This window comes from Sus scrofa, chromosome 7 (assembly GCF_054392235.1).
Source record: "Sus scrofa isolate SSC_HxYL_T2T_F1_AM1 chromosome 7, Sscrofa_HxYL_maternal_Yorkshire_Landrace_v2.0, whole genome shotgun sequence".
In the NCBI taxonomy this organism is placed as follows: Eukaryota; Metazoa; Chordata; class Mammalia; order Artiodactyla; family Suidae; genus Sus; species Sus scrofa.
In genome coordinates, this window is record NC_139389.1 from 89476709 (window position 1) to 89503041 (window position 26333).

At 37.5% G+C, this 26333-nt stretch overlaps 1 protein-coding gene and 1 pseudogene across 4 annotated transcripts in view; both read left to right on the forward strand.

The window, feature by feature from the left end:
• The window catches only part of LOC100153496 (olfactory receptor 4M1-like), a 231804-nt gene that overhangs the window by 197422 nt on the left and 8049 nt on the right, over positions 1-26333 (forward strand). Inside the window, exons 3-5 of one of the 4 annotated variants that reach the window (XM_084966999.1) lie at positions 1642-1732; positions 6454-6506; positions 25532-25567. In XM_084966999.1, coding sequence (XP_084823125.1) covers positions 1642-1732; positions 6454-6506; positions 25532-25567 — 180 coding nt within the window. Of the gene's footprint in view, positions 1-1641; positions 7322-25531; positions 25568-26333 lie in introns of those variants that run through there. The other 3 variants (XR_014809257.1, XR_014809258.1, XM_084966998.1) reach the window with 3 other exon arrangements.
• LOC100154300 (olfactory receptor 4N2-like) lies at positions 17728-18656 on the forward strand (annotated as a pseudogene).

Below are 26333 nucleotides of genomic sequence, written 5' to 3' on the forward strand. Positions count from 1 at the left end.
CCCCTAGCCTGGCAACTTCAATATACCACAGGTACAGCCCTAAAACACAAAATAAAAAACAGTAAAGAAGAAAGCCTCATTATCTTTCTTTTGACTAAAACTTTCTAAACTGAATTTTAAATGCCTATCTTACTAAACATGATTGATTTAACTCACTGGGATATTCCTGGGTGTGGAAATATTTCCCTTTTGCAAAATATTAAGTAATTCCACAATACTGAACTTTCTTAGTGTTTTTGTTTTTCTGCTTATTGTGTCAAATTCCTGGAAAACACTGTTTTTTTTTTTGTTTGGTTGGTTGTTTTGTTTTGGTTTTTTCATGGTGTTTCTACTTGTAATGAGCCATCCCGTCTTTATAACAAAATACTTTTCTAACTTACTAGATTTGGAAGCCTGTATTTGTTAAAATTATGCAAAAGTTGAGCCAGTCATTGCCAAGGAGGAAACATTGGATTTCTTCAGTCAATATTATGCATAAGCTTTGGTGGACACTATCATATTCATTTGGTCTCATAAAACCCTAACCTTTTTTTCGCTATGCTTACTTCCTGAGGAAAGGCAATTCTATAAAGTAGCATACCAATAGAACAGAAGCAATTCTTTAGTACTGGCTGTTGCTCACTAGAAATACTTTGGTGTGGCAGCTTTTATATTGCTTAAAAGTAGAAGCATATTTGGTAAAGTGAATGATGATCTTCGTTTTATTCGATGGGCTTTGTTTGCTTAAGCAACATCAGGTTCAATATTAAGCTTTAAGAAAAATGTTAGCAATAGCCTTATTCCCACTGCCACCTTGAAATGGCAGACTGGGTTAGCTTGGGTGGCAAGAATACCCATTTCTTAGATCACTACATCTTCTTCCTACCTTCCTGAAACAGTGGGTAAAATGCATGGTCAGCGGAGTGATAGGATCAGGTCACAGCCAGAAGAATTGCACATAGAGAGGGTCCTGCGTTGTGATTGCTTACCTATTACTAAGGGTAAATTGCCTAGGTTTTCGTTAAGGAAAAAAATGAATATCCACTACACCCAAAGCCTGGGATCTCTTTGCTGGATTAAAACAAAAATACCACCAGATTAGCCTACCTGGTATTAGACTACAAGCCTAAATTTCCAATTTGGTTAACTTTCTCATTAATGACAAAAAAATCTAGAAAGAAGAGTCTGCATCTCTTATTGCCAGTCTAAAATCTGGTTAAACTCAGAAGTAGCTGCATATATTTACTAAAGTAGATGTTTGGGGGAAGGATTAATGGATTTCTGAGTTTCATAAAAGATAGAAATAACACTAACAGGTTGAGATTTTGGTTCCAGATATGTGACACACTTCATATATTTACTAAAGTAGATGTTTGGGGGAAGGATTCATGGATTTCTGAGTTTCATAAAACATAGAAATAACACTAACAGGTTGAGATTTTGGTTTCAGATATGTGACACACTTCATATGATTTCGATGTTGCTAATTTTTAGATCATCACTCTTTCCCTAGCTTGGTTTATGAAACAAAAAAATGAGGCAATAAACATATTATAATGCAATTTCTTAAGGACAGTGACCATATGATGATTTTTAAAGCAGTGATAGAACTCTGGTTTAATGCTATTTAGAGTAATTGCAATTTCTTTATTTTTTTCATAGCTATAATAAGAAAGAAAGTGAAGAAATGGAACCAGCAAATTACACCAGCGTGTCAGAATTTGTTCTCACTGGCCTATCCCCGACTCAGGAGGTGCAACTGGTCCTGTTTGTTATATTTCTGTCCTTCTATTTGTTCATCCTTCCAGGAAATATTCTTATTATTTGCACCATCAGGCTTGACCCCCATCTGACCTCACCCATGTATTTCCTGTTGGCTAATCTGGCCTTCCTTGACATTTGGTACTCCTCCATCACAGCCCCTAAAATGCTCGTAGACTTCTTTGTGGAAAGGAAGATCATTTCCTTTGGGGGGTGCATTGCTCAGCTCTTCTTCCTGCATTTTGTTGGGGCCTCAGAGATGTTTCTGCTCACAGTGATGGCCTTTGATCGCTATGCTGCTATCTGCTGCCCCCTCCACTATGCTACCATCATGAACCAACATCTCTGCTGTATTCTGGTGGCTTTCTCCTGGATGGGGGGCTTCATTCACTCTATAATCCAGGTGGCTCTCATTGTTCGACTTCCCTTCTTTGGGGCCAATGAGTTAGATAGTTACTTAAGGCAGGTTGTCCAGATTGCCTGTGTCAACACCCTCCTGGAGGAGTTAGTGATGATCTTTAGCAGTGGCTTGATCTCTGTGGTGTGTTTCATTGCTCTCCTCATGTCCTCTGCCTTCCTCCTGGCCATGCTCAAGAAACACTCAGGCTCAGGTGAGAGTACGAGCCGGGCCACATCCACCTGCTACTCCCACATAACCATTGTGGTGCTAATGTTTGGGCCATCCATTTACATTTATGCTCACCCCTTTGACTCATTTTCCCTAGACAAAGTGGTGTCTGTGTTCCATACTGTGATATTCCCTTTACTTAATCCTATCATCTACACATTGCGAAACAAGGAAGTCAAGACAGCCATGAGGAAGCTGATCAACAGATACATTTTATGTAAAGAGAAGTAAAAGATAAACCTAAAGTAGGAAGCATTTGCAGTAATATTGCTGCTTTCACTACCTCCTTTTGTTTGAGTTCTTAAAATCCACTAGATTTTTCATCTATGTGGTGAAAAAACAAAGAAGTTAAGATGTAAGTAAATTTATTTACACCCTCCCTGAAATTTCTGGCAGATTACTATTAGAATTTAAAATATAATAATGGTCTGCTAAAACACACATTTTCACTAATTGTTTATTGAGTGACTAATTGGAAAGGCTTTGGCTCTGAGGAGAATGTGATGTGTGTTAAGAAATAACAAAATAAGTAAGGCCTGGGAGACATATCCATTATGAATGTATGGAAGTAAGTGGCTAGCATATGAATATGAGTAGTTTCAAGTGACCAAATTAAAAATAGATGTGTTTCAATCTCAGCCTAGTGGGATAGTGTTTGGCAAACCATCTTTTTGGGACTGGAAAAATAGATTTTTTGTCTTTTATCTCTTCCTCTTTCCAGAATAAATAATAGAAAGTGAGAATTCATTGATAGAAGCCATTTCAGCTCATTCCAGGAGGTAGACATTCAACAGTATTGGTGACAGGACCCGAGATTTTGTCACATCTTGGAAACACTTTTTATGAATTCATGGCTGAGTGTAGTTTGGTTACTATGTGAGGACTCCTGTCTTTCAGAGGAAGTCTCCAGTCAACTAATGATTTTTAAAGGCAGTGTCTCTTTACAGCCTCTGGTGTGAATACAGACTTGGAGGAAAGGGATTCTAGATTGATTGGAATTGATAGGCATCTGGCTGTGTGATTTTAAGATTGCCTCCTTTGCCATTTTTGTGATTTCTGAATTTGCTAATTCTGCCTTTCACATTAAAGTTAAATTAGTAGTGTGCTGCTTTTATTAGCACTATAATTAAGAGCTCTTTCCTACTAAACCATTTCTTAGTACATATGGAAGAGATCTAGATGTACTGGTTTCTATAATTCTCTAGTTATTTTTTAAAATTGTTATTACTTTTTCTTTTTAAGACCACACCTACAGCATATGGAAATTCCCACGCCAGGGGTGGAATCTGAGATGCAGCTGCTGGCCTACATCACAGCCACAGCAATGTGTTATCTAGGCTGCATCTGCAACCTAGACATAAGCTTGTGGCAATGTTCGATACTTAACCCACGGAGCAAAGCCAGGGATTGAACCTGCATCCTCATGGACCCTATGTAGTGTTCTTAACCTGATGAGCCACAACAGGAACTCCGTGAATTATCTGTTAATAATCAATTTACAGTTTATTGGCCAATTTGTTAATGATCAATTACTAAGAACTCGATTACTTACCATGCTTCACAATGTAAAATATATACTATTTGAATTGATATAATTTTTAAAAATTCAAATTAAAATTTCAATTTCAAAACGAGAGAGTCTGTCCATCCAAAGGCAAGTGAACTTTGTGAGCTTTGAGTGTGTTAGTCTTGTATTTTATTTGATAACATACTATGACTAGACCTCAAGGGAAATAGGTTCCTGTCAGCATCAAGAATTAATATATGTGAATAACTGATAAAAACATTCCCAGGATTATTTTTGATCTATATTCTATTTATTAGTCGAGAAGGTAAATTGTGCCAGACCCAGTGCACCTCAGGCACATAGGATGGACTGATGGTACATAAAGTTTATTTCTTGCTTTGGAAAATTTTCCCACTGATGAGTAAATAGGGTTCCCAGACCCCCATGTTTGGGTGGAGGCTTCTCCACACCAATACACAATTATTATTATTTTTTTTTTTTTGAGGGCCACATTCATAGCATATGGAGGTTCCCAGGCTAGGGGTCGAATCAGAGCTGCAGCCGCCAGCCTATGCCACAACCACAGCAATGTAGGATCTGAACCACATCTGTGACCTACACCACTGCTCACAGCAATGCGGGATCCTTAACCCACAGAGCAAGGCCAGGGATCAAACCTGCAACCTCTTGGTTACCAGTCAGGTTCGTTAACCACCAAGCCACGACGGGAACTCCAATACACAATCTTGAACTTCAGCAGGGTGTCCAAGAATTCAACTCAATTTTGACACTATCTTCCTGGAGATAGACTCTTCAACTCAATTTTGACACTGTCTTCCTGGAGATAGACTCAGATTCCACAGGTAAAGGGCTCAGTCCCACAGACTAACCTCCACTTGAGATACCAGCCACCAGCCAATTGTTACCTGTGCTTCTGACTGACTAGCTATAAATCAGAGGTTTCTAAGATCCCCTCCTTGGGTTTGATTAACTTGCTAGAACAGTTCACAGAACTCAGGGAAACCTGTTTACTCACTAGATTACCAACTTATTACAAAGGATGTCATAGCATATGAATCAATAGCCAGATGAAGAGATACATAGGGTGAGGTTCTCAACAAAGGAGTTTCTGTTCTTGTGGAGCTTGAGACCTGGCATGATAGCACACAGTACTGTTTCCAGGATATAGAAGCTCTCCAAAATGGACCAAAAAACTGTCCTTCTGGGTTTTTATGGAGGCTTCACTACATACTTATAATTGGCTAAATAATTGGTCAATGATGACTTACTTAACCTCAAACTCCTCTCCTTTCCCTGAGAATCAGGGGTGGGACTGAAAGTTCCAACCCTGTAATCATGTGGTTGTTGATTCTCCTGGCAGCCACCCTGGGGTAGGACTCAAAAGTCACCCTCATTAATATAAACTTAATTGTGATCAAAAGGGCTTTTTAGGAATAACAAGACATTCATTTCTCCTTTGTGGCCTTGAGGACAAAAGATCATATAACAAAAGATGCTCCCCATTGCATTGATCAGAAAATTCCAAGGGTTTTGGGAGCTGAGAGCCAGAAAATGTGGATAAAGACCAAATATATCAAAAATATATTTTGATCACTGTTGCCAAAACTCAGCCTCTGTCCTCTGGTGCCAAATAGAAACATGGAGGCAGAGTTTTGGGTGAAGGAGAAAGGAGTAGCTTTTATTGCTTTGTCAGGAAAAGGAGGCCACAGCAGTTAATGCTCCAAAGACTGTGCCCTCCTATGGGAGAGAATAACAGATGGTCTTATAGTTTTGGAAATGGAAAAAAGGGCCACAGATAAGGACCAGGGTAGATGCAAGCTTGCATTCTTCTTCAGAGCTGATGTTGGGTGGTCCTGGGACTAGTTCTGGTGGTTCTTGAGATTATTGCACTATAACCTTTCAGGAATGAAGAATGCTTCATCAGGCATTTAACATCTTTCACTTGTTGGGGCAGGGAGGAGTTTAGTACTGCAGAAGAGCTCAAAGATATTGTTATCTGTATCCCTTGAGGCTAAACCTGGACCCTGCCTCAGGGCTATAATATTTTTTATTGACTGTTCCTCCCTTGTCTCTGTATCCTCTCCCTTCTCTAATTAGCAACTATTTAAACCTGCCCTTTGGAACTTGGGGAAGGTCATGGAGGCTGAAGCCTACTTCCTAAAAATAAGAAATGGGGGACACAGAAAGGCTTTTGTGCCCAGGAGACACACAGGGCCCTGCTTGGTTTCAATTTGAATGACCAAATATATACATTTTTTTATAAATCAAAATATCACAATGACTCCAATGTTGCAGTAATTTTTCTCCTAAGAATCCAAAGACACTGATAAAAATTATGATTCCTGAATTTTGAGTTGACTTATTGCCTGGAAATAAATAAAACAGTAGACTCTCTAATATTTTACAACAAAGAATGAAAAAAAAACTAATGTATAAAAGATATAAGAATACATAATAAAAAAGATGAGTTATGTTTCTAGATTTTATATTACTTTGTTATTTCTCTTACGTGAACCAGCCAGACCTCTATTCATTTTGTCATTTATTCTTCATTTAGCTAAGATTACTGTTCTTAAGAAAGAGATTGCCGACTCAAGATTCTCTTCAAATGTAAGTATATTGTACTACAGAAGGATATTATTGAAAATACTGAAGCTAGCTATGTACTGGAGTTTGGGACTTGCCATCACTCTCTATGTGGATTAAATCATGAGCCACTGCAGCCCCGCCAACCCACAGCACCCCCTGAGTAGAGCTCAGGAGTGAGGTACTCTGCTCTGGAAAAACTGGAAGAACAGGTTGTCAGATAGTTAGATATTTTTAAGAGAAGATACTATATGCCCAATTCTTGCATCTCCTCATATCTAGAAAAACACTAAAATCCTTCATGGTGATGTATCTTCCTCCTGACTCATAGTAACCTTCATGAGACCAGCAGCAAACTTTTGTAGAATGTGTGTATGGCTGCATGCACCTCCCCCTTCACCTTTATCACATATCCCGAGATTTCCCCTTTCCTCTTTGGGGTGGTATTTCAGAGGTGTCTGAAATACTGCCTCCTGGCCTATAGTTAAGTGGACAAAACAAAGAATGTCACAGTCATCTGTGAGTGCAGCCACTCCAAGGGTCAGCTGGTGGGCCCTGAGGGAACTCAGGAAAGAAACAAAGAATACTGGCCCAGATAGCTGGGGTGCATATCAAAGGAGAGAATCCCTTCCCTTAGAAACAGGATGAATTCCCTTAACTTGATGTATCCAGTTTTCGGTAAATCTTTTGTTCCCATTACCTTCCCTTTGTTGCAAAAACTCTTATATCCTAGCTCCCCCCTCATCTCCTCAGAGTAGTTTCTCAGGGCTACCTGAGATGCTGTCTCCCAGGCCTAAGTCCTAATTTTGCCCAAAATAAAACTTAACTCTCAACTTTCAGGTTGTGCATTTTTTTTAAGTTGACAGAGCAAAGAGAAGAACACACATCAAAACAGTATTGTAATGAAGAATTGCTCAATTAGAAATACATATAAAATTAACAGAAGGGAAGCGGAGAACTTTCGGCACACTTGTAAGCAGTGACCTGGCTGGACTCATGGAGAACATGATTAGTACTATGACTTATGAATTATTATGAATTAGTAATTCTAGACTGGGGCAATTTCAGCCTCCAAGGGACTGGTGACATTTTTGACAGTCACATTGGGGAGTGTGGTTGCCATGTAATATATAGAAACCAGGGATGATGTAAACATGAGCTAATTACCCCCCTCCGCCACATTATCTGGCCCCAAATGTCAGTAGTTCCAAGAGAGGGAATCTTGCCTTAGACAATGAGCAGGGATATAAGACAGGCTAGTGTAGAATAAATGGGTATTAATCTCATATATAATCTTTTCATCTACAGTGCTGCATCTAAGAAATTCAATGACCTCAGTTATGTGGATAGACTCCCTATTTCCATTTAGCTCTTCCTTGTTTCTCTACATTGCTTTTAAATGTCTTTGAGTCTTTTTTTGTGTCTTTCAGTCTGTTTCTCTTTCCTTCAAAAATTGCCATTGTATTTCCATTCCTAATATTAGCAGTATCTGAATTGAGTAATCAATTAATATCTTAAGGTCCAGATAATGATAACACTTTGAGTTAGTCATTGACTAGCCTGATATTTTATTTTTATTTTTTATTTATTTATTTTTTTGGCTGTGCTTATGGCATATGGAAGTTCTCCAGTCAGGGATCGCACCTGTAGTAACCAAAGCCAGAGCAGTGACAGCACCAGATCTTTAATCCACTGAGCCATGAGGGAAATCTGGCCTGATATTTTAGAACCCAAGTTCCACCCATCTCATAGCTTTTTGCAAATCTTAATGTTAATAAAAGGACCTTGCTATTCCATATGGTAAAACAAAAACAAAAACAAAAAAACTTTATAGCCAAACAAAATAAGTTCTCCTGTTTTTTAATTACTAAAATAATCTGTTTATTGACATTAAAAATACATGAACATATAAGGAAAGAAAAAAAAAAAAAGGCATTACTAGCAATCTCTCTTTCCCTAGGAATTGAGGCTTTCCTCTGGCAAAATCTGTGAGGTCTCCCCACCTAGCTCTATTGCAACCAAGCCAGTTTGCCTATCTTGCATTGCTATACAATATAATTAACTATCATTTAGTAAACGGTGAGGTGGAATGTAAGCTACAAAATTCTTCAGACAAGTAAGTAAAAACCTTAGATTTTATATCTAACAAAACTGATATTTAAATTAAAAGTTATAGGAGTTCCCATTGTAGCTCAACACAAACAAACTCAGCTAGGATCCATGAGGATGTGAGTTCGATCCCTGGCCTTGCTCAGTAGGTTAAGGATCCAGCAATGCCATGAGCTGTGGTGTAGGTCACAGATGCAGCTTGGATCTCGAGTTCATTATATCCTCATTGTAGCAAGTTAGCAGCTGAATGACATGCTCACAGGCACCATGACAGTTACAAGGCTGACCATAAAAGGCCAAAAAGTGGGCAGTGGCCCAATTCCTGGAAATCCTTACCCCTTCTCTGAAATAGTCGTAATAATCCTCCCACCTGTTAGACTATGATATTGCCCAAGCTATAAAAAACTAACCACCCCATATTTTGAGGACTCTTCCCTCCTGCCTTCTGAGATGGCCCACACTTGGTGGAGTGTCTTTCTCCCAGGGCTGCTCTCTCGCCATTTGAGATGGCACACTTTGTCCATCTTCTTACCTATCATTTTGTCTCTCGCTGAATTCCTTCTGTGCTGCAACATAAAAGAACCTGAACTTCAGGAGTTCCCATTTTGGCTCAGTGGTTAATGAACCCAGCTAGTATCCATGAGGACCTGGGTTCGATCCCTGGCCTTGCTCAATAACCCATTGAGGATCCAGTGTTGCTGGAAACTGTGGTGTTGGTTACAGACATGGCTCAGATCCTGAGTTGTGGCTCGGATCCTGAGTTACTCTGGCAAAGGCTGAAGCTGCTCTGATTTGACCCCTAGAGTGGAAACCTTCATATGCCATGGGTGTGGCCCTAAAAAGACAAAAAAAAAAAAAAAAAAAAAAAGAAAAAGAACTTGAACTTCAGTAAGTCCTGGGATCAGGTGAGTGATTTTAATTAAACAACAACAACAACAAAACAGTGGGTTCAAGTCCAGTCTAGGCTTTAGCTAGGGTTGTATGTCCCAGCCTGAGGGTTTGAGTTCCAGTCTGAGGGGTAGAGGTTCAAAACTATAAGCCTGAAACTAATGTGGGAACTTGCATGGCTAAAGAGTAGGAAAGCTACACACCTTGACAATTCAGAAACTATAGAGTTGCTCCATTCCCCTTTGGTGGCACACTAGATAGGTTTACTAAAAATGAATACAAATACTCATGTAGGATAAACACTTTTTAAAATACTTTGAGAACTGGCAAAAAAAAAAAAAAAAAAAAAAAAAAAAGATGGCGTAGAACACAGAGAGTGTAAAAATCAAATGAGGTTGAGAACCCAGAGAAATAAATGAGGAAACAGATATCAGGTTCTGCTGTTTGGACTTGTGTTCTGTTTTCAAGGCCGCAAGTGGGGGTGGTAGGGCACCAAATCCACCTAAGGATCAGTTCCACATGCTCAGGTCTCAAAGGATATGTTCTCTGGGTAGTGGTGAAATAGATTTTTAAAATCTCATCACCCCAAAAGGCAAGAAAGAGAAAAAAGAATTATGAAGCATAAATGGGCTCATATATATTTGGGGGGTTTGAATTTATACTAGTGAGTAGTCTGAATCACTGATAGCTGATAATTTCCTCCAGTGTTTTTGGTTCTAGAGTTATAATGCTTCCTGATAGAAATACAAATATCCTTTGAAGATGCCTATCTTTGTTCAAGGATTCAAAGTATTTTACTGATAAACTTGGAAGAAAAAAGAGCTTACAGTCAAACATCGGTGAACACAAATTAAAGCAAGACTTTGTGAAAGCCAGATGAGCAACAGAAAGGACAATCAAAACCACAAAAGAACCACAGAATATAAATTAAGTGTATTTAATATTTTTGGAAAAATTAAAAAATGGTTGGAAATATGAATAAAGAGAAAGATGGTATAAAAACAAACAGGAGAATTATGAGAAAAATACAGAGAACTCCAGATTTAGGTTAAAAATTCAAAAGATATATTTAAATACAAATTAGACACATCCAGAGAAAAAGTAACCTACAATATAGACCTAAGTAAATGATCAATAATGCAGGGCAGAGACAAAATGGGATAGAAAGAATGAAAGCTGGAAAGAATGCATTTGTTTAAATGCACTTTAAAACAGATCATAATAGAACTGCAGATCAGTAAGACCACTAAACAGATGTTGAACATATCTGACTAGAAAAACAGAGATTATTCTTAAGAGAGAGTTAGGGTGTCAGCTGATGTCTTTAATAGCAAAAATGTAAACCAATGAAGAGTTATAATTAGTGTTTGGAGAGAAAATCATTAATTATCAGCTCTGTGAAAATAAAAACATCCTCAGAAAAACAAAACAAAGTTTGCTACTAGTAGATAACCAACTAAGAAAAATTTCAAAGGACATGTTTGAACAATAAGAAAGTGATCCTGGCTGAAAAGTTTCAGATGAAAGAGAAAAACGATGGACCAAAACAGTGGGTAGAGGCAGACTCATAAGAATGGTACCTTAATTTTTGTCAAAGATATCTATACAATTCTCTGGGAAAGGAAAGTTTTAAACAAGTGATGCTAGAGCAACTGAATACTCAAATGGAAAATAATGAACTTGGACCTCTATCTCACTGCATACACAACATTAATTTGAGTTGGATCATAGACCTAAATGTAATAGTTAGAAATATAAAGCTTCTAGAAGAAAATATGGAAGATTATATATTTTCCATCCTTGGGATAAGCAATGATTTCTTAAATAGCACAAAAGCACAATTTATACATTAAACATTAAAAAATTAAAAAATACTGCTCATCGAACTACATCATTATGAAATTAATAAGCAGGGGAGTTCCCGTCATGGCTTAGTGGTTAATGAATCCGACTAGGAACCATGAGGTTGCAGGTTTAATCCCTGGCCTCGCTCAGTGGATTAAGGATCCAGCGTTGCCATGAGCTGTGGTGTAGGTCGCATATGCGGCTTAGATTCCACATTGCTGTGGCTCTGGTGCAGGCCAGTGGCCACAGCTCCAATTAGACCCCTAGCCTGGGAACCTCCATATGCTGCAGGAGTGGTCCTAGAAGTAGCAAAAAAAAAAAAATAATAAAAATGATAAAAACTTTGGGCTTTATACCTACAGTGGAACATTATTCAGTAATTAAAAGGAATAGCCGCAGATAATGCAAAACATGCATGAACCTTAAAAACATAATGCAGTTAAAAAGTCAGATAAAACAGAACACATATCATGATTTTACTTCTATAAAATCCAAAGAAAAGCAAAAATAGCCTATTATGTTAGACATTCAAAAGGGGTTGCTCACTATGGTGGTAGTTGCAGGGAAGAATGACAAGGGTCAAAAAGCAGCTTTCTGGAACGATGGAAACATTCTACAACTTGTTCCTTGAGTGCATACATTTGACAGAAATGATCAGTCCCAAAACTTATCTGTACATTTTCATGTGTATAAATTATATTTAAAGAATAACCAAGATCTTGTTTTCATGCTTGCTTCTAAATGCATGTAATTTGTTGAAGGACACAAGAGATTTTAGTTGTCTGTTGTCAGATATGAGGAGAAATGGACATATGGAGGACAGATGGGAAGGAGATTTCTCATTGTACAAATTATTTTTAAATCTTTCATTTCTGAAACATGAATATATGATTCATTTTGAAAAGTTTACTTTAAAAAACAAATATATTTAAAGCAGAATATCTAATCTTCAACCTTTACCTGTTTCAGTTACCCCCATATTTCAAAATTACACAACCACCCACACAGTTATGCTGATCAAAATTGAGGTCGAAATCAAGATCAAATTAAAAAAAAAATCAAGATCAAAATCAAGAGTTATTCTTGCTTCCTTATCTTCCTTATCAACAAGCCCCTTGGACTATTTCTCCAATATATATATTTGGTATAAATTATTCCTTCCATCTCCTGTTCTAGCCTACCCTCCTGTCACCTCCTCTGTGGTACTGCAAATGCCCTCTGACTAGTCTCCTAGCTTCTACTCTTTGCCCTCTATGACCTGTTCTTTACTAGTGAACAGAATAATCCTTTAAAAATGTAAATTAGATAATGGTTCTCTTCTGCTTATAATGTCTCAAATGGAATGATGACCAATTGCCTTTTGGTCTATACCTGATATTTCCTCTCTATCCTGCCTTATCATTTTTTTTTTCCAACTTACCCACTATTAACCTTGCCATACTGGCCTTCTTGCTTCTTTCTCCTTTATGTTTCTCACTGCACCTCCTTCTTCCAGCTTCAGGGCCTTTTATCAGTTATTTTTGCAGATGTTCTCATAGTTGGCTTATTGTAGATCTCAGTTGAAAAGCCATGTCCTCAGCAAGGCTCTCTGTGGCCAGCTCACCAGGAGCAGCCATTTCTTTCCCATCTCTTCCCAGCACGTCACTATATCATAGTACATCATAGCACTCACCACCATCCGATATTTTCTCTCTGATATGTTAGAGTTTTCTGTCCTCTCCGTGCATTACAATGTAAAAATCCCCAGGGGCAGGAACCCTTTTGTCTTGTTCAGTGAGACATTGCTAACACTGAAATACAAGCCTGGTTCATGACTTTGTTTCTAAAATTGTCTAAAATTATCAATTTTTACCAGTAGGAGTAAGAAGTCTCCCTTCTGGGGACTATTTTAGATCATCAGGTTAATTTAAGTTTTATGCAAACATTAGGAAGAAAGGTACCTGATTATGTCTATAGTTATGGAAAAAAAATCACATTTAAAAAAATCTTCAGTGGCAATAAAGACTGCAATGTACTCCAAGATGAGGACTTTTCTCCTCATATGTTTCTCCAAATATTTTCTTTTTTGTTTGTTTCCTTCTTTCTCTTTTTTGAATGAATAACTTTCTTTCATTTGTTAAATCTATTTGTATATGTGGTTTTAGAGAATATGCATTTCTATGCTTCTTTATCCTTTTATGTTCATTTCTTCCTTTCCTAATACTGTCTTTGCATTTGTCCCTATTCTTTGATTTTCTTTTTCTCTTTCTCTACATTTTTATCTTCCTAATTTTGTATATCTATTTCTTTCTCTATTTTTCCCATTTTTCACTCCTCCTACTTCTCTTCCTATGAACTAGATATAAAGTAGAATGAAATATGTTTGGTTCTGCATTGTTTTTTTTATTAAACATGTAAGGACAATATTTTAATTTTTTTAATAGAAAATATCTTTAAAGCAAAATCACATCTACTAAAATTTAAACTAAGTTGCTTTCTACCACATGATTCTTAATTATTTTTTTTCTGTTTAATAACATTAAATTGAAAAAGAAATACTCCCTCATCATTTCTTTAGCCGAGCATAGGAGACAAATATTCCTAAATGAAAAACAGCAAATATCAAGACCACAATAGGGTCTATTTAGGAGGATGTCTCCTCTAGAGGATTTTCAGTTCTACAACATGCAGGTTCTTTTAAATAAAGATTTATTCAAAGGAGACTTTGCAAGCGTCCGTCATTTATTTTCTCTTTGCCTATGTCTTTGTCATTGGAAATATATTGAATCTAAGTTACTTATCATCTATGTGACCATATCATTTCCTTTCTTGATATATCGATGATTTCCTGTCAGTTATTATATTTATCTGTCTCTTTTTTTTTTCTTGTTTTTGTCTTTTTTTTTTTTTTTTTTAGGGCCGTACCTGCAGCATATGGAGGTTCCCAAGCTAGGGGTCGAATTGGTTCTGCAGCTGCTGGCCTACACCATAGCCACAGCAATGTGGAATCCAAGCCACGATTGTGACCTACACCACAGTTTATGGCAATGCTTGATCCTTAACCCACTGAGCAAGGCCAGGGATCAAACCTGCATCCTCAAGCTAATGAATGCTAGTTAGATTCATTTCCACTGAGTCATGATGGGAACTCCTATTTTTGTCTTTTTGAATTGCAGTGTAACATATAAACATCCCTTGGCTTTCTATTCACTCAGACTCAATAAACATGCTCACCATTCCACTATTTCTGTCACTAGTGGAATATTGCTTTCAGAACCCATAAGTGACACAGTGTCTCCTTAACTGATATGTATGTGCATATTTGTACTTAACAAATCTCTAATTCTTTGATAATATCTTACTGGCATTCTGAAATTTCCCTTTAAAGTGTTCTGTAGTTTTGTTAGTCTTCAAATTCCCAAAGTACATTCTCTGTCGCATCACAAATTGGTTGTTATTTCCAAACATTGAGGCCCCTCTGTGAGAAGAGATATTTAAGAACAAAGGCAGGAATAATCAATTATTGTCCCTTCCATTAGAAGGTGGTGTCTACTGTGGGATAGCAATGTTGGACTGCTAGAGAGGTAAATTTGTTTGTCATTCTACATATGTATGAGGAACAGAAAGAAGGAATAAGTGGAAACATCACAACTCTTCTGATGGGACATCTGCTCTCTTGGAATGCAATGGTCAGAATTATAGTTGGAAAAAAACTAATATTTCAAGTCTGAATTCAATAATACAGTAGCACATTTTATTTGTTTTTAATAATATATGTCTAGTTTATCCTGATATTTTGAATTACTTTATTGGGGATATATAAAGCCTTTATTAAAATTCCAGTTGTCTTCAAGATGTTAATATTTGGTCTTAACTTTACATAGGGTATATTAACTGAAAGAAGTGAGGGATGTTAGGTGGTAATAAATCCCATCTGTTAAGAAGTCAATAGAAGAACATAAGTGCATGATAGGAAATAAAACACAAGGCAGAGAGGGAAAAGCCTACAACTCTTAAACTTAGAGATAAAGATTTTTCTTATGTATAAAGGTAGCCTCAGTGTTTGAAAGAGTATGAAATAACCAAGTGTGTTATAGAGTGCAAGATGCAAACAGTATAGGAATAAGTACAGAGGGATTCTTGACTTACTTTTCAAACAGTTGGTTTTATGCTAAGATGGAATGATAAATATTGAAGCTAATGAATGCTGAGAAAACAAGAAAGGAAGGGAGAGAGGAGGGAGGAGAGAAGAAAGAAAAAGAGAAGAAAGAAAGGAAGGAAAGGAAAGGTGTGGAGAAGAGCAAAGCAATTTGGATCAGGCCATCTGTAAATGTTTGTGCTTCAGTTTTGCTTAGGAAACAACATGTGTGCTTGGCATATATGTATGTGTGAGCACACATGCTGAGTGCCTAAGTGATGTAATGTACCTCTTTAATAATTCCTAATTTTGACTAACATCTGCTATTAATGAATCTATCTGGGTTTAGGCATACAAAATCAGACATTTTAATTTTTTTTGTTGTTTCATCTTTTTAGAGTTCCACCTGTGGCATGTGGAGATTCCCAGGCTAGAGGCTGAATCAGAGCTATAGCCACTGGCCTATGCCACAGCCACAGCAACTTGGGATCAGAGCTGCATCTGCGACCTATACCACAGCTCATGGCAACTCCAGATCCAACCCACTGAGCGAGGCCAGGGATCAAACCTACGTCCTCATGGATGCTAAGTCAGATTCGTTTCTGCTGAGCCATGATGGGAACTCTTATTTTAAATAGATATGCCATTATAAATATGTTCTTTGGTTTCTTGATTTGGGATGTGAATTTTTTTTCCTTCTTTATCTTCTCTTTCATTCTATCACCATTTATAGTTAAAAGTAGTACACCCATCTTTCCATCCTCTCGACACTCCATTATCCACTCTACTTAAAAACAAATGTGTCCTGTAACTGAAAGCATGTGCAATATTGTTATATATCACACTGCGGTATTATGCTCTAGTTCAAAAGTCTTCAAGTTTTTACATTTTCTTATCCTAACAATAAACAATTTTTGAGCATGTAAAAACAATACATTTAGGGGTTTTTTTTTTTGTATTTTTACATTAAATTACACTATGACACTTTCAAAAGTAGTTCAAAGAATGGGGTATAATCATTGATGTTTATGTTGGGGAGGGGAAATTTTCCCCTCTACCCATCTTGATCTTGTGGCTGGACTAATAATGAAATGGAAACAAGATAGGTTAACAGAGGAAAAGAAACCAATTTTAATCATGTCCATGGAGACCTCATAGAAATGGGACATAAACAACTGTCCAAAGCAGAAGCTTTTATACTCTTTTGATGAAAAACTCAATAAATTTGTGAGGACTTGATAGGACAAAGAAACAGGTTTTAGGTGCTCAATCAGTGACGCATCTAATGGAGTTGGGGTTTGGGGTAGAAAAATAAAGAAGTAACAAGATTTGTTCATACAGGTTTCTCAGCCTCAATTCCCTACCTCCATTGATAAGGGTCTCCTTGTACCTCCAGATGAAGGGAGTATACATTTCACAGGAGAGATTTCCTTCCTGCTTTAAGGGAGAAAGAAAGTAGGGTCAGAGTGTTTCCTTTGCATTGGCCATTTAAGTAATTTTAATTCGAAATAATCAATATGTCATTGAGCCATATTTTGGGGTGGCCTACCCTAGGTCCCCGAATTTCACTACCAATGAATTATAATGTACATCAGGTGAGCACACTGCTAATTTGCAGACCACTGTACAAATAAGCCTCAGATCTCAATTTCTTCAAAATGACCAAGATTCTTTTTATTTAGACCAGGATGATGGGTTAATATTCTATAGAGAAAAAGAAAACATTTCAAGTCATAATTGTTTTTTTAACTTTTTAGGTAAGTATTCTTATATTACTATTATATAGTAAATGTACCAGTTTCTGTATAGTTTAATAGTTCAATAAATTTTGAAAATAAAAGACATTTGTAGCCATTACAATTGAGATATGGAGCATTTCTGTTACCTTAAAAATATCTGTCATTCCTCTTTGCTGTCAATCCCTACCTCATCGCAATCCCCTCCCATTTCAAATAAAACTTCAGAAATTGATATCTGTGTTTAAGTTTTTTCTCTGTCAGAAAAATGTTCATATATCTCACAAAAATCATGAACAAATCCAGGTCAGGACAGAGTGCTGCACGAGAGAGCAATTAAATTGGAACACAGGACAGAGGTGACAAGTATAGCTTCAAGACAAGGGAGTCGGTGCTTATGATATATAGAAGACTAAAGGGTAGGAGAGATTTCTTACTTTGTGGGAGGGTCGTGGTGTAACATAGATGTAGAATACACAAGTTTTAGTTATAGAAGAACTATAACCTAGATGAAAGAATGGAAATAAATCCTCTATTCCCTGATGTACTGCAGGCAGAGGAAATGGAGAGTGAGAACAGTACTGTGGTGACTGAATTTATCCTGGTTGGTCTGACCCAGTCTCAAAATATCCAGCTCCTGGTCTTTGTGCTAGTTTTCATTTTCTATCTCATCATCCTCCCTGGAAACTTCCTCATCATCCTCACCATCAGGTCAGACCCTGGCCTCACGGCTCCACTCTACTTCTTTCTGGCACCTTGGCCTTCCTGGATGCATCCTACTCCTTCATCGTGGCTCCCAGGATGCTGGTGGACTTCCTCTCTGAGAAGAAGGTGATCTCCTACAGAGGCTGCATCACTCGGCTCTTTTTCTTGCACTTCCTTAGAGGAGGGGAGATGTTACTCCTGGTAGTGATGGCCTTGGACCGCTACATTGCCATCTGTCGTCCTTTACACTACTCAACTGTCATGAACCCTAGAGCATGCTATGCCTTGTCCTTGGCTCAGTGGCTTGGAGGCTTTGTCCACTCCATCATCCAGGTGGCCCTCATCCTCCACTTGCCCTTCTGTGGTCCAAACCGACTAGACAACTTCTTCTGTGATGTGCCACAGGTCATCAAGCTGGCCTGCACTGACACCTTTGTGGTGGAGCTCCTGATGGTCTTCAACAGTGGTCTCATGACCCTCCTGTGTTTCTTGGGGCTTCTGGCCTCTTATCCTGTCATCCTCTGTCGTGTCCGTGGTTCCTCCTCTGAGGGGAATACCAAAGCCATGTCTACATGCACCACCCATATCATTGTTATATTTCTCATGTTTGGGCCTGGTATCTTCATCTACACCCGCCCCTTCAGAGCCTTTCCAGCAGACAAGGTGGTTTCCCTCTTCCACACGGTGATCTTTCCTCTATTGAACCCTGTGATTTATACCCTTCGCAACCAGGAAGTAAAAATCTCACTGAAAAGGTTGTTAATCAACAATTAGCCTGATCAAAAGTGGGAAATATGAGTAAGAAAATCAAGATGGGAGAATTTCAGCTGAAATCAGTTTATTCATTTTCCAAACATGACATTTATAGATCACCTCCCATTTGTCAGGACTGTTCTAGGCATTGGGAAAAAGCTATAAGTGGGAGAAGTAAAATCACTGTTCCCTGAAGTTACAATCGAGTAGCAATAGACAGCCAATCATGTAGAAAATAAACAGCATGGATTAAATAAGAGGTATCCTGAACACACTAGAAAGAAAAGAAAAATATTAAATCAGCAAGTGTGAGGTGGGGTAATAAGTTTATATTTAGCCTTGAAGCAGGGCCTTTAAACAGAAGTGAAGTTTTGGCTGATATCTAGATAAATGGGATATGCCAACCATGCAAACATCAATGGGCAGAACACTGCAGGCAGATGGGACAGGTAGTAAAAAATGGGAAGACAAGAATGAACTTGGTGTATTTGAGGATCACAGCAAAGGTCCAAATTGACTGGGATATAATAAATGAATGGGTAAATGATTAGAGTTTGTGTTGGACATCCTTATAGTTTCCAACTATATACGGGTCTATGAAGTGAATATAATGAGTTTTTTTTTTAAGTATAATAAACCCATTCTAAGGGTTTAAGCAAAATAATAAATTGTCTCATATGGTTTCATAAATGACTTAGGGCTGTAAACTCAAGATTCTATGATGACATGAGAGTTGAAAAATAATCATTAAATAGTAAATTCCATGCTTATGTTTTAAAGGAATTAAACTGTAAAATTTTCTTCCATAATTATTTAGAGGAAGGCAAATAAAACTTGTCATTTTCATGTGGAAAGGCCATGGAAACATTTCACTTTTTTGCTCTATAACTTCATTATTAGTCTTAGTGGACTTTTTTGACCCCTATCTGTTTGCTGATCTCATCCCCAACTGAGTGTACTAATTTCACACTGAGTGTACTAATGGTGATTCTTTGGTGGACCAGTCAGGAATCTATTGCATTCTAGCTATGTAAAAAAATATGATAACATAGAGAATTACATGCTTAGGAAACAGTTGTAAAGTCTGGAAGAACAGACCATAGCTAGGCATCCAGAGATGTCTCCCACAGGGCACCGAGGCTGTCAAGGTGGCTGCTCTTGCTACAATCTTTGCAATCTTGTCTGAAAAATGCCATCATGTTAGCCACAGACTAGGGACAAGATGATGATCCAGAGCTACTGTGCTCCTATCAGATCTCCCCTAGACAAACAGAAGCCTCTATTGCTACTGCTTCTCTGCCTCATTGACTTAACCAAATTTAAGTTTCTTTTGAATATACTGAATGGGCAATATTCAAAACAAATCTGGAACCCAAAATGCTGGGGATTAAATTTTTTTTTTGTCTTTTTTATCTTTTCAGGGCTGCACCTGCGGCATATGGATGGTCCTAGGCTAGGGGTTTAATCAGAGCTGTAGCCGCTGGCCTACATCACAGCCACAGCAACACAGGATCTGAGCCTGGTCTGCAACCTACACCACAGCTCACAGCAATGCCAGATCCTTAACCCACTGAAAGAATCCAGGGATTGAACCGGAACCTCACGGTTCCTAGTCAGATTCATTTCCACTGCACCACGATGGGAAATCTAGGATTAATTTTTTTTATATTTTATTTTCAAATAATCAAAATTAAAATGGCCATGAATATAAACCATGTGCATGGTAAAAATATTCAGGTTACATAAAGAGTTTTCTCTTTTCTCAAATACCTCCTCCCCATCTTCACTCTCAGCTTATCTTGTAGCTTCCTATTTCATTGAGAAAGGAGAAGAAATGAATTCCTCAAGCTTCTACCCCTCTGTCTTCCCACATACCTGCCTCTTTCCTGAGACTGGGTTACCTGATGCTGCTCCTACAAAAGCTCACTCTTCCATCTGTGCATGAGTATTCACCCCCTCTTTCCTACTAAGGGCCATCACCCTGGTAATTCTTTCTCTGCTCTGCACTGTTAACTTTTTCCTCCCTATTGGATTTTTTTTCCCTTAGCATATAACCATTTTTCTTTTATATTAAATAAAAACCTTTTTTTTCAACTTTCTCCTTCCACAGTTTCCCTTTACAGCAAAGCTTAATAAGTAATCTAGATTTTAAACATTAAAAGATTTTATTGTTCATTTGTTTTTTGTCTTTTTAGAGCCCCACCCAAGGCACATGGAGGTTCCCAGGCTAGGAATCAAATCAGAGGTTCAGCTGCCAGCCTACACCAATGCCCCAGCAATGCCAGATCTGAGCCATGTCTGTGACCTACACCACTGCTCATGGAAACGCCAGTTCCTTAACCCTCTGAGTGAGGCCAGGGATCAAACCTGCAAGCTTAGGGTTCCTAGTCAGATTAGTTTCTGCTGCGCCATGACAGGAACTCCTAAACATGAATAGACTTTTAAGAAGCAATTTTAAATTTATAGAAAAGTTGAGCAGAAAATATAGAATTTCTATATACTTTCTGCCCACCACTACATATACATATTTTCCCTTTTAATATCTTGCTTAAGTATGGTGTATTTGTAATGATTGATGAACCAATGTTGATACTTTATTTTAAAATAACATCCAAAATTTACATTAGAATTCCCATTTTTCATACAGTTCTATGGATTTTGATGAAGGCATGTCACCTATCCATCATTACAGTATCATGCAAAGTTGTTTTGCTGCCCTAAAAATACTGTGTTCCACCTATTCATCTCTTCCTCTCTTCTCTCCTCAAGCCCCGACAACCATTGATTTTTAGCTAATTCTTTAGTTTACCTTTTATAGGCTGTCATGTAGTTGGTATCATACAGTGCTTAGTCAGTCTTTTCAGGCTGGCATGTTTATACCTTCTGCTTTTAATCTTTCCTTTCAATTCACCCAATCATGCCAATAAAATAGTTCTTCTCATGACCACCAACGACATTAATGATCCTTATTCAGTCTCATCATATGTGACTTCTGAATGACATTTGACACAATGCCTTCCCAGGACTCTCCACTCTCATCTTCCCCTCTCTGTCTAACCAGCTGTTCCTTCATCCTTCTTTGAGAGTTTCTCTTTTGTGACCCAGTTTCTTGGCTTTAAGTCCTATATCTAAATATGGACAAGCTCTCTGCATAACTTTCTCTCCTCTCTGCAGAAGCCCATGCCCCTGTTGCAGCTGGACTTTAATGTCTCTCTGCATGTGTAACATCCCAGACTGATTCCTGATTTTTTAATTATTCTTGTTATGTTTATTATTTTTGCTTTTTAGGGTTGCACCCATGGCATATGGAAGTTCCCAGGCTAAGGGCTGAATTGGAGCTGCAGCCGCTGGCCTACACCACAGCCAGAGCAACAGAGGATCCAAGCCATATCTGCAACCTACACCACTGCTCATGGCAATGCTGGATCCTTAACCCACTGGGCCAGGCCTGGGATCAAACCCTCATGGATCCATCCTCATGAATCCTAGTTGGGTTCATTAACCACTGAATCACAAAGAGAACTCACTGACTCCTGATTTTCACCATACCCCTCTCCTCATCCCATAACACAATCTCAGTTAATTGTACTTCCATTTTTCTAGCCTCTGGTCCAAAAATTTGGATTTGTACTATTTTAAAAATATTTTCTCACATAGTCCACATCCAATCTGTTAACAAGTCTGGATTAGCTATACCATCCTGAAATTGCCAAATTAGATCATTTCTCCCTTTGATTCTACCACCTTGGCCCCAACCACCACTCTTGCCACTGTTAGAGCTGCAGCCTCTTTAGTGGGGATTATTTAAATCAATAATAAAGGATAATTGAATAACTCATAGTCATTTGAGTATTATGATCTATTTTTACTTATTTAAAACATACCTGTAATAGTAAAAGGATAAATTACAAACCACATGTAATATGAATAGTCTTTGTGCTCCTAAGAAAGATGGAGTAGCATAAACAGACAGATGGAGTAGCATAAAAAACTGACAAAATCCACAAAACAGCAGATTTCAAGACACTGAACATGTGTCTCCATGCTCTTTCTGAATTATCTTTTATTGCTATTACTTTTCTGTTCATCCTCTTGCCTTTTCCAGGATAATTCTAGTAATAATCATATACACTTATCTTTAATTTTAAGCCAGGGCAACTATTTCAGATTTACTGAATCTTTGTGACTGTTGTTGTATTGGTTTGTCTTTTTTGTTTTAGTTATTTCCTTTCTTTCTCTTTACAGAAGAGAAATAAAACAAAAATGTCTTAAAAACAAAGTTGCTATTTTTCTTATTTCAAAGCCTGCAAGGAATGTGGCCAGTTAAGGAAGATTTCTGTGGGCTTTATTGCTGGTCTTAGGAGGAAAGTAGGATAACTGTGGTAGCTGTAAAGAGTTCACATCACTGAGGTATTTGGGAAGAAAGCTGTGTTTGGAGGGCAAGTCACAGACGGATAATTGACCCTCAAGTCTTCAAGACTCTCACTTACAGGTTAGCGTTGAAATTTCACACCTAGTGTCTTCCTGAACTGTGTCCTGAGTTATTTCAAAAAATTACATTAATAATTATAATTACCCCTGCTATTCCTTTTACTATATTTTATTCAGCATTTTCTCTTTGCCAGGCATTGTGCTGAATGCTGTGCTTTTATTTGTATAATTTAATGCTTAGACCCTTGCTCTAGGCTATTTGTCGTGTACCTGTCTTTACTTCTTTCAGCTACTTTAAGCTTTTCAACTTCTCCTTACCCAAAGTTCACCTACCTGGCAGCAGCTATCAGCATACTACTAGCCTGTAGTAATTTTTAATGTCCTGTCTGAAATTTTACTGCAGAGATTCTTTCTTTACATGATTCTTCAAGGGTTTGCAGGTGACAAAGTGCTTTAGCCCAAAAGAGTCACTTTCCAACTTTGGGACATTGAACACTGGGCATAAAAGTGGGGATATTTCCTTAATCAAAGGAACAATGTTTTGCTTCTTAAACGCTCCTTAAACAACTGCTCAAAGGTCTCCACAAGGCCAGTCCCAGTGGTGCTTTTTCTCTAATGAATACTGTTCATCACGAATGCACATCCTCACTTTAAATCGCAAAGCACACTTCACAGCTTTTGCTGCAACTTTAGGAAAAGTTGGCTCAACATTTTAATAACTCCCACTGCAAGCAGACTGTAGTGTCTAATCCTTGATCTCCCCAATGTTCCTGCTTTCTAGTGGCTTTTATAGCAAGAACAGAGAAAATATATATCCATACTCAAGGCTTCTGATGTTTACCAAGGACTATGGTGATTTCAATAGGTTTGTGAATCTTGAAGGATATGATGTTTTTGATTTCTGATCCTTAGCTGGCAGGTTAAAAGCTGGAAATAATATTAAGGATCTTGAGAAGCAGTTGTAGTCTGTGTTTTTAGACGGACAATTTTCATTTAATAACTGTACAGATTAAAAAATAAGAGAAGTAGTAAAGGAAAAATATGTCATTTGAAGACGTAAAGATGGATGATTTAATTAAATAAGTATTAGAAATGCTCCTCTGAAGATAAAACTTGACAACTATTTATTCATTTACAATCAATACATAACATATTAATAATATGTATATAAATTTAAATTAGGTATAATAATAGCTTTGTGTTTTTATTACTTATTACATTATAAAGTCAGGAAAATAGAAGAAATATTCAAGTATCCGAGGTTGAGAATTAACACCTTTAATATATTAAGATACTCATACTATTCTTATAAGAAAAGAAGTAATTTAACCTCAAAAGGATGAAATGATTCTGGGAACATGGGCTCTCATCTTTTTCTAAATTGCTGACTTGAAACTAGATTAGAATAGTTTTATTGTAAATATTATTAATTAAATAAAACAAGTATTTATAAACAATATTCTGAAATTTGGATTCTGAAACCAAGAGGATTCTTCTTTTCTTTTTTTTTTTTTTTTTTTTTTTTTGGTCCTTTGTCTTTTCAGGGCTGCACCCATGGCATACGGGGGTTCCCAGGCTAGGAGTCTAATCAGAGCTACAGCCACTGGCCTATGCCAGAGCCACAGCAATGCCAGATCCGAGCCGCATCTGTGACCTACACCACAGCTCATGGTAATGCCCGATTCTTAACCCATTGAGTGAGGCCAGGGATCGAACCCGGGACCTCATGGTTCCTAGTTGGATTTCTTTCTGCTGTGCCACAATGGGAATTCCATGAAACCTAGAGAATTCTTGAATGTTTCCAGGAAATATGCTTTAAATAGACCATCTAATTTAATTCTTTCAGGTAAAGAGGCCAAATCTTAGAGAGGCTACTCAAGTGTGATCAAGGTCACACAGCAGGTCAAGAATGCAACCCTCTTAACCACTGTGCCACAGTTCAGTTTTAACATTTCTGGGATATTCTCTGAAAACTTTTTTTTTTTTTTCGGTCTTTTTACCTTTTCTAGGGCTGCTCGTGCAGCATATGGAGGTTCCCAGGCTAGGAGACAAATTGGAGCTGTAGCCACTGGCCTAAGCCAGAGCCATAGCAAAGTGGGATCCAAGCCGCGTCTGCAACCTACACCACAGCTCTTGGCAATGATAGATCCTTAACCCACGGAGCAAGGCCAGGGATCGAACCCTCAACCTCATGGTTACTATTTGGATTCGTTAACCACTGTGCCACAACGGGAACTCAGTCTCTGACAAATCTTAAAAATGATTATCAACACTGAAAGAACAATTTGAATAGTGCAAGTAAATGAGGATGAAGCCAGATTTTTCTCCACACAGGAAAACTGGTCATTTAAATTAAAAACATTATAGAAGGTATTTGCAGAACTTGCAATCTGCTGTAAGTTGAAAACTCAATTTTGAAAAGTGAGTCTGAGTTCTTAAAGCAACCTTTTTTTTTTCTCTTTCAGTTGGCTCTGGTATCATTTTGACATACCATCATCAATGTGAGTTTCTTTGTTTCGTTTTGAGCATCTTACAGGCTGGTGCTAGAGAGGGCCCCAAATGACACTCATATTCTATATTGCCTAGGTTTTGTCCTAGAATCTTTCTTTCATTTTTCCTAATCTCAAAAACTTTCTTTGAGTAACATGAGTAGAAATTAAGAAGCAAATTTCTCCCTCTTTTAAAAAAAATATTTCTGTGAGATCATGAAATAACTCTCATGTGTTATTCAACTTTATTTCATAAAATTGAAAATAATTCTCTTGTTACAGATATGCCTTTTGGTCTCCAGTAATTTTATGATATTAAGAAATTAATTTACCGTTTATATATTAATAGTTTAAATAGCCTTTATCAATACTAACAAAAATAATTTGAAAATATGCAAATGAAGTGTGAAAGGAACTGAAATTTTTTGTAGCTGAGAAAACAGGAGGTCGCTTAATGAAAAACTCACTTATCACCCTCATAGCATACTAAATGGGTCTTCTGAAATCATTATGTTATGTTAAACTCTCTTTTAAATCCAGGTTCAACAACAGTAGATTCAACATAACTGCATTTTTTTTTTTTTGGTTTAACAGAAAGCTTTGAGAGTTTAACCCTCATTTAAATTTTTAGTTACCTGACTTATGAAGCAGAGCACTTTCACTTAGTATAATCATCCTCTGTGACTATGAGTAATATTAACTCCTTAGTCGATATTCAGAAAACAATATTATTATATGGATATGTGATGAGTATAACCCAGTATGTACTTGATGCTGA